General features: G+C 50.2%; 1 protein-coding gene across 3 annotated transcripts in view; it reads right to left on the bottom strand.

Annotated features, from left to right (window-relative positions):
* LOC106599529 (ephrin type-B receptor 1) overlaps positions 1 to 9,511 on the bottom strand; it is a 334,841-nt gene that overhangs the window by 36,384 nt on the left and 288,946 nt on the right. For all 3 annotated transcript variants that reach the window (XM_014190808.2, XM_014190811.2, XM_014190812.2), the window contains one exon: positions 2,511 to 2,575. In XM_014190808.2, coding sequence (XP_014046283.1) covers positions 2,511 to 2,575 — 65 coding nt within the window. The remainder of the gene's footprint in view (positions 1 to 2,510; positions 2,576 to 9,511) is intronic.

Below are 9,511 nucleotides of genomic sequence, written 5' to 3'. Positions count from 1 at the left end.
GAAAAAGGCTCAGTGTTGTTATCCTTGCAAGGGGAGGGAGCATGGAGTATTGAAAACAGAGGTGCCAATTTTGACACCTACCTTTTTGAGAGATTGTTTTATTACTTATTAAACAAAATCTCTTTCTCTGACAAATTTTGTTGGTATAAAATATAATTATACATTTTTTGGAGCACACAATATAGCTCTGTATTTGAATTATTTATTTTATAGTATTTTTTGGTTATCTTTATCAAGCATGCCATTAATTTCAGTAAAATCCCTGAACTACCCCTTTATAGTTTTAGGTGTTGCATGTTCATTTCCCATTCAGTGCACAATTTGTGACTCCATTACCAACAGCCAGGGTAAAAAAAAAACACTCCTTAAGCATTTCAACCAAGAAGAATCAAAGTGGAGTTGTTTCTTCCAAAGTGGGTAGTTTTCTACCAATGAGTAGTAATTACAAAACTGTCTGTCAAATCCTGAAGAGAAAAGATCGGACATAATCTATTCCTGAGCATTATTATTAGTTAGCGGGTGAGAGTGGAGGGGAAAACACAAGCTGAATAGGAACACTTATCACTGTTTTTCCCTCGCCTTCAAATTGCTTGATGATAAGCATGGTTAGCGCTGTTGCCGTCTCTCTAACATCTTATTTTATTTCTCCACTTATGTTAATGGATTTAAATCTCAATAAGATAGCCTCTGATACAACCAACTGCGAATGCCAACTCTTCTGAGGGTTTGACCGGGGGAGAAATGGCACACCGCATGTACAAGGCAAGCAGGTACAAGCTCTGCAAATCCATTAGAGATGCAAAAGACAATACAGACTCAAACTTGAATTGATGTTCGACAACTCAGACTCACGACTTACAGTATGTGGCAAGGACTACCAAAGAATACAAAGGAAAATCCATCTGTGTGGTGCTCACCAAAGCCTCCCTCCCAAACCAGCTTAAAACATTCTATGCTTGCTTTGAGGCAGACAATATCAAGCAGTCCAGGAAGACTCTCCCTGCTAAGGGCGACCAGGTGCTTTCGCTCTCCAAGGCTGATGTAAGGAAAACTCTCAAAAGAGTGAATAACTCACAAAGCAGCCAGCCCAGATGGCATCCCTGGCCACATCCTCAGAATGTGTGCTGACCAGCTGGCAGGCATTTTCTCTGACATCTTCAACCGGTCCCTGTCCCTGTACCAGGCTGTAGTCCCCGCTTCAAAGAGACAACCATCGGCCCAGTGCCCAAGAAAAACAAGGTGACATGCCCAAATGACTATCGCCCGTCACACTCACCCCGGTCATCATGAAATGCTTGGAGAGGCTGGTCATGGCCCACATCAGGGCCAGCATGCCAGGCACACTGGATCACTCTAATTTGCCTACCGTTCCTACAGATCTACGGAAGATGACATTTCCAGAGCTATTCACACAGCTCTAACACATCTGGACAAGACGAACTCCTAATGTGAGAATGCTGTTCACTGACTACAGTTTAGCGATCAACACTATTGCTTCCTCCAAGCTTGTCACCAAGCTCAGAGCCCTCTGCAACTGGAATCCTGGAGTTCTTGGTGGGCAGATCACAGGCTGTAAGGATTGACTCTTAACCCAGGGTCCCCCCAGGGGTGTGTCTTCAGCCCTCTGCTGTACTCCCTGTTCTCCCACGACTGCGTGGCTTTGCATGACATCAACTCGCCGACAACACCAATGTTGTAGGCCTGATAACCAACAGCGCCGAGTCAGCCTATAGGGAGGAGGTAATTGAACTGGCATTGTGGTGCCAGGACAACAGCCTCTCCCTCAACTTCAGCAAAACACAGGAGTTTGCTTGCCTAGCTTTAGGCAACTTTACAGTGTCAGTCAACCGCCAAAGAGTAATAGGACCCTGGCTCAATCATGGTTAGCTTACACAGCCCTGAGAGATGCATGTCAGTCAATGTTACTTAGAGCAGGAAAGGGATGACTTTTGACCTCTACGTCGGATCAGGAAGGGGTGTATTTTCCCTCAATGCTAGAACAGGTTGTTTTTGGACTCAGCATGATAGAACTGTGTGTGGTTCAATCACGGTTACAACTCTGAGAGGTGAGTGTCAAGCAATGTCATTTCGAAAGTGTAAAGGGATGTTTTAGCCCTCAATGTTCAATCAGAAGGGGTGTTTTTTTCCCCTCTATAGTAAAACGCGAAGGACATGGAAGGGTTGTTTTTGCCCTTAATGTGGCCTGTGAGTGATCGAACCAGGCTGAGTGTCAATCAAGGGTGTCAATCAAGGTTATTTAGAACGCTGAGGGATTGTTTTGCCCTAAATGATAGAACGTGATGGACAATTGATGTGTTTCGTCCTATTTAACTAGGCAAGTCAGTTAAGAACAAGTTCTTATTTACAATGGCGGCCTACCCCGGCCAAACCCTAACCGGGATGACGCTGGGCCAGTTGTACGCCCATAGGGCGGCGTACAGGGCCGGTTGTGATACAGCCTGGAATCTAACCAGGGTCTGTAGTATATGGTGCTGTGGTAGTGAACTTACCTCTTCCTGTGCTGTAATGCTGTAACTTGTCGCTGTACACTGCTTCCTTGGTGTACGCCCGTTTCCTGAACACAAATCAGAGATAGAGAAAGAAAAGTTTTATTTTGTGGAATTTTTTTTATAAAAAAATACAACTTTAGGATGAAAGGAGGAGTAAGGAGGAGTCATTAAATCTGTCTCGGAGTCTCACTAACCGAGGCCTGAAAGCGACCGGTCTGAAACTGAATCAGTTACTTAGGGTTAGAGTTAGCTGCAGCGACAAATGAAGTGTAATGAGAATGAGCTGGTTTTTAATTAGAGATGTGATAACATCTCTGTAGCTTTTCATCTGTCTTCCTAAACCTCTCCTCTGCTCCTACAGTCATCAAACACCCTGTCGTGTCTGATAGGGCGCTGTGCTACGAACTGGTAGCATACGGCACTACTGCAAATTCTAAATTCAACTTAAATGTTTCTGAAGAGAGAGGGGTGGGGGAAAGTAGCGTGGTGCTGTAACACTTTTGAGAATGAAATTGGTTTGAGTCAGTTAACTCAGGTCAACTCAGCGTGAACGCTTTGGTCCACATGTGAAATGGATGATTCATAGAGAAACGGAATCATAATACAGATATGGAACAGTTACAGAGCCTTCACAAAGTATTCACACCCCTTTACTTATTCCACATTTTGAATTGAAAATGGATTAAATAGATGTTTCTTCTCACTCATCTATACACAATACCCCATAATGACAAAGTAAAGACATGTTTTTAGAAAGGTTTGCACATTTATTGAAAATGAAACACAGAAATATTTAATTTACATAAGTAGTCACATCCCTGAGTCGAAACATGTTAGAATCTCCTTTGGCAGTGATTACAGCTGTGAGTCTATCTGGGTATGTGTCACGACATCCGCTGAAGTCGGGTCCTCTCCTTGTTCGGGCGGCGCTCGGCGGTGCCGGTCTTCTAGTCATCATCGATCCACTTTTCATTTTCCATGTGTTTTGTCTTGTTTTTCCTCACACACTGTTTCAATTCCCTCAATTACTTCTTGTGTATTTAACCCTCTGTTCCCCCCATGTCTTTGTGTGGGATTGTTTATTGTAGTGCTTGTGCACGTTCCCCGTGAGCGCACGACGGGTTATTTTTGTGCCCATTTATCTTGTTGTTCTGGATGCCGTTGGTTTTGCTTAATAAATCTCTGATTATTTCCCAGTTCTGCTCTCCTGCGCCTGACTTCTCTGCCGCCAATTACGTACCCTGCTACAGAATCCCACACCCAACATATGGAGTCAGCAGGAGCAGGTACCCCTGGAATAGGGGTGGAGGAGCACGTCCGGGAGCATGTGGCGATGCTCCACCATCTCGGCGCCGCCATGGACCACGTTGTCCAAACTATGGCCCGCTGGGAGAGACAAGGAGTTCCTCCAGCGCCTCCACCAGCACAACCAGGGTCTCCACTACTCGCCCCCCCCCCTTCACCCGGTCCCAGTGGGATTCGTCTCGCCCTTCCCCGGGAGTATGACGGGACGGCTGCACTCTGCCAGGGTTTCCTGTTGCAGCTCGACCTCTACCTGGCAACCGTCCAGCCGGCTCCTTCAGGTCGTGAGAAGGTGGCCGCCCTCGTCTCGTGCCTCTCTGGGAAAGCCTTGGAGTGGGCCAACACTGTGTGGGGAGAAGGAGATTCGGCGCTGGATCATTTCGAGGATTTCATCCGCCGCTTCCGGGCAGTCAACGACCATCCAACCGAGGGTAGAACAGCGGGTGAATGTCTCTTCCATTTGAAGCAGGGGACGAGGAGCGCCCAGGAGTTTGCCATGGATTTTTGGACCCTGGCCGCCCGCGCGGGATGGAACGATAGGGCCCTGATCGACCACTATCGCTGCAGTTTTTGCGAGGACGTCTGTCGGGAGTTGGCCTGCAGGGACACCACCCTCACCCTCGACTAGCTGGTGGACCTGTCCATTCGGCTGGATAACCTGCTGGCCACCCACGGACATCCAGATCGGGATCTGTCGGTTCCATCCCCCAGCACCGCCGCCCATGGAGCTGGGAGGTGCTGTGCGTAGGGAGACTGGAGAAGGTTCCGGCTCATGCACAATCTGTGGCCGCAGTGGTCACACTGCCCGTCGGTGCCGGGTTGGTTCCTCTGGGGATCGAGGCAGCAGCCAGGGCACTCTGGAGTCATCCCAGGTGAGCCGGCACCCTTCTCACCCAGAGCCCTCTGTTGCACACATGTTTATGTATGTTTTTTTTCCTGAGTTTTCCCCGCATTCCCAGCATAAAGCGCTCGTCGATTCAGGCGTGGCTGGGAATTTTATAGACAGATCGTTCGCCCTTAGTTTAGGGATCCCCATTGTTACCGTGGGTGTGCCCTTCCCCGTTCACGCCTTAGATAGTCGACCATTAGGGTCAGGGTTGATTACGGAGGCCACCGCTCCTCCGGGTATGGTGACGCAGGGGGTCATAAGGAGAGAATCAGTCTCTTCCTCACTGACTCTCCTGTGTTTTCCGGGGTGCTAGGCCTACCCTGGTTAGCTTGTCATGACCCCACTGTTTCTTGGCAATGGAGGGCTCTCACGGGGTGGTCGCGAGAGTGCTCGGGGAGGTGTTTAGGGGTTTCCGTTGGTGCTACTACGGTGGAAAGTCCAGACCAGGTCTCCACCGTGCGCATTGCCCCTGAATATGCCGATCTGGCTCTCGCCTTCTCTAAAAAGAACGGGGCGATTGTGCGATAAATCTCCTGGTAGACGCTGCACTTCCCAGGAGTCACGTGTATCCCCTCTCACAGGCGGAGATGGCGGCTATGGAATCATATGTCTCCAAATCCCTGCGTCAGGGGTACATTTGGTCCTCCACTTCACCCGCCTCCTCGAGTTTATTTTTTGTGAAGAAGAAGGAGGGAGGTCTGTGTCCGTGTATTGACTACTGAGGCCTAAATCAGATCACGGTGAGGTACAGTTACCCGCTACCTCTTATCGCCACGGCGATTGAGTCAATGCACGGGGCGTGCTTCTTCACCAAACTAGATCTCAGGAGTGCTTACAACCTGGTGCGTATCCGGGAGGGAGACTAGTGGAAGACAGCGTTCAGTACGACCTCAGGGCATTATGAGTACCTAGTCATGCCGTACGGGTTGATGAATGCTCCATCAGTCTTCCAAGCCTTTGTAGACGAGATTTTCAGGGACCTGCACTGGCAGGGTGTAGTGGTGTATATTGATGACATTCTGATATACTTCGCTACACGCGCCGAGCATGTGTCCCTGGTGTGCAGGGTGCTTGGTCGCCTGTTGGAGCATGACCTGTACATCAAGGCTGAGAAATGCCTGTTCTTCCAGCAGTCCGTCTCCTTCCTAGGGTAACACATTTCCACCTCGGGGGTGGAGATGGAGAGTGACCGCATTTCAGCCGTGCGTAATTGTTCGACTCCCACCATGGTAAAGGAAGTGCAGCGGTTCCTAGGGTTTGCCAATTACTACCGGAGGTTTATCCGGGGTTTTGGTCAGGTAGCGGCTCCCATTACCATTACTGCTGAAGCTGGGCCCGGTATGTTTGCAGTGGTCGGCTGAGGCGGACAGGACTTTTGGTCACCTGAGGGATCTGTTTACCTCGGCTCCCGTGCTGGCCCATCCGGATCCCTCTTTGGCGTTCATAGTGGAGGTGGACGCGTCCGAGGCTGGGATAGGAGCCATGCTCTCTCAGCGCTCGGGTACGCCACCGAAGCTCCGCCCCGGTGCCTTCTTCTTGAAGAAGCTCAGCCCAGCCGCGCGAAACTTTGACGTGGGGGACCGGGAGCTGTTGGCTGTCGTCAAGGCTGTGAAGGAGTGGAGACATTGGCTTGAGGGGGCTAAACACCCTTTTCTCATCTGGACTGACCACCGCAATCTGGAGTACATCCGGGCAGCGAGGAGACTGAACCCTCGCCAGGCAAGGTGGGCCATGTTTTCCACCCGTTTTGGTTTTTCCCTTTCCTACAGACCAGGTTCCCAAAACGTGAAGGCAGACACACTGTCCCGACTGTATGACACAGAGGAGCGGCCCATGGATCCCACTCCCATACTCCCGGCCTCCTGCCTGGTGGCGACGGTAGTGTGGGAGCTGGACGCGGACTTTGAGCAGGCGTTACGTGTAGAGCCCGCTCTCCTCCAGTGTCCCGCTGGGCGTCTGTATGTTCCGTCTGCTGTCCATGACCGGTTGATCTATTGGGCCCACACATCCCCCTCCTCTGGTCATCCTGGGATCGGTTGGACGGTGCACTGTTTGGTTGGGAAGTACTGGTGGCCTACCTTGGCCAAAGACGTGAGGGTTTATGTTTCCTCCTGCTCGCTGTGCGCCCAGTGTAAGGCTCCTAGGCACCTGCCCAGAGGGAATCTACACCCCTTACCCGTTCTACAGCGGCCTTGCTCGCATTTGTCGGTGGAGTTTCTGACCGACCTCCCCCCTCACAGGGAAACACCACGATCCTGGTCGTTGTGGATCAGTTCTCTAAGTCCTGCCGTCTCCTCCCTCTGCCCGGTCTCCCTACGGTCCTACAGACTGCGGAGGCCTTGTTTACGCATGTCTTCCGTCACAACAGGGTGCCTGAGGATATAGTGTCTGATCGAGGTCCCCAGTTCACTTCGAGGGTCTGGAAGGCGTTCATGGAACGTCTGGGGCCTCGATCAGCCTTACCTCGGGGTTTCATCCTGAGAGTAATGGGCAGGTGGAGAGAGTGAACCAGGATGTGGGCAGGTTTCTGTGGTTGTATTGCCAGGATCGGCCGGGGGAGTGGGCAGTGTTCGTGCCCTGGGCCAAGATGGCTCAGAACTCGCTCCGCCACTCCTCCACTAACCTCTCCCCCTTCCAGTGCGTACTGGGGTACCAGCCGCTTCTAGCGCCTTGGCATCAGAGTCAGACCGAGGCACCTGTGTTGGACGACTGGTTCAGGCACGCGGAGGAGACATCGGACGCCGCCCATGTTCACCTCCAGCGGGCCGTGCTCGCACCGGGGGACCGGGTCTGGCTCTCGACCCTCCGCCTGCCCCTCCGCCTGCCCTGATGGAAGCTGGGTCCGTGGTTTGTGGGGCCATTTAAAGTCCTGAGGAGAGTGATTGAGGTTTGTTATAGGTTACAGCTTCCCCCTGATTACCGTATTAACCCCTCGTTCCATGTGTCTATCCTCAGGCCAGTGGTGGTTGGCCCGCTCCAGGAGTCTGAGGTGCGGGAGGTTCCTCCACCCCCTCTGGACATCGAGGGGGCACCGGCATACTCCGTTCGCTCTATACTGGATTCGAGGCGTCGGGCGAGGGGCCTTCAGTACCTCGTGGAGTGGGAGGGGTACGGTCCGGAGGAGAGGTGCTGGGTTCCGGTGGAGGACGTGTTGGACCCTTCAATGCTGCGGGAGTTCCACCGTCTCCGTCCGGATCACCCTGCGCCTCGCCCTCCGGGTCGTCCCCGAGGCCGGCGTTGGCGCACTGCTGGAGCTGCGCGTCAAGGGGAGGTACTGTCACAACTTCCGCCGAAGTCAGGTCCTCTCCTTGTTCGGGCGGCGCTCGGCGGTCGGCGTCGCCGGTGTTCTAGCCATCATCGATCCACTTTTCATTTTCCATGTGTTTTGTCGTGTTTTTCCTCACACCTGGTTTCAATTCCCTCAATTACTTGTTGTGTATTTAACCCTCTGTTCCCCCCATGTCTTTGTGTGGGATTGTTTATTGTAGTGCTTGTCCGGTTATATAATCTCTGGTTATTTCCCAGTTCTGCTCTCCTGCGCCTGAATTCTCTGCCACCAATTACGCACCCCGCTATAGTATGTCTCTAGAGCTTTGCACACCTGGATTGTACAATATTTGCAAATTATACTTTTTTTTAAATTATTCAAGCTCTGTCAAATTGGTTGTTGATCATTGCTAGACAGACATTTTCAAGTCTTGCCAAAGATTTTCAAGCCGATTTAAGCCAAAACTGTAACTAGGCCACTCAGGAACAATCAATGTCATCTTGGTAACCAACTCCAGTGTATATTTGGCCTTGTGTTTTAGGTTATTGTCCTGCTGAAAGGGGGATTTGTCTCCGAGTGTCTGTTGGAAACAAGACTGAACCAGGTTTTCCTCTAGCCTGTTAGGGCTAGGGTGCAGTATTGACACGGCCGGATAAAAAACGTACCCGATTTAATCTGGTTACTACTCCTGCCTAGTAACTAGAATATGCATATAATTATTGGCTTTGGATAGAAAACACCCTAAAGTTTCTAAAACTGTTTGAATGGTGTCTGTGAGTATAACAGAACTCAAATGGCAGGCCAAAACCTGAGAAGATTCCATGCAGGAAGTGGCCTGTCTGAGAAGTTGTGTTTCATCTTGGCTCTTTTTATTGAAGACTGAGGATCTTTGCTGTAACGTGACACTTCTTACGGCTCCCATAGGCTCTCAGAGCCCGGGAAAAAGCTGAACGATATCGAGGCAGCCTCTGGCTGAAACACATTATCGCTTTTGGCAAGTGGCCGATCAGAGTACTATGGGCTTAGGCGCGTGCCCGAGTCTACCGAATGCTTTATTTTCTTTCGTCTGTTTACCTAAACGCAGATTCCCGGTCGGAATATTATCGCTTTTTTATGAGAAAAATGGCATAAAAATGTATTTTAAACAGCGGTTGACATGCTTCGAAGTACGGTAATGGAATATTTACAAATTGTTTGTCACGAATTGCGCCATGCTTGTCACCCTTATTTACCCTTTCGGATAGTGTCTTGAACGCACGAACAAAACGCAGCTGTTTGGATATAACTATGGATTATTTTGAACCAAACCAACATTTGTTATTGACGTAGAAGTCCTGGGAGTGCATTCTGACTTTGGTGAGTGCTAAATTTGCTGTGTGTCTAAATAGCTAGCCCTGTGATGCCGGGCTATCTACTGAGAATATTGCAAAATGTGCTTTCACCGAAAAGCTGTTTTAAAATCGGACATATCGAGTGCATAGAGGAGTTCTGTATCTATAATTCTTAAAATAATTGGTATGCTTTTTGTGAACGTTTATCGTG

The sequence above is a fragment of the Salmo salar genome, chromosome ssa03 (assembly GCF_905237065.1).
Source record: "Salmo salar chromosome ssa03, Ssal_v3.1, whole genome shotgun sequence".
NCBI lineage: Eukaryota > Metazoa > Chordata > Actinopteri > Salmoniformes > Salmonidae > Salmo > Salmo salar.
The sequence above is the reverse complement of the archived record's forward strand: the minus strand, read 5'-3'. Positions and strand labels throughout refer to the sequence as shown.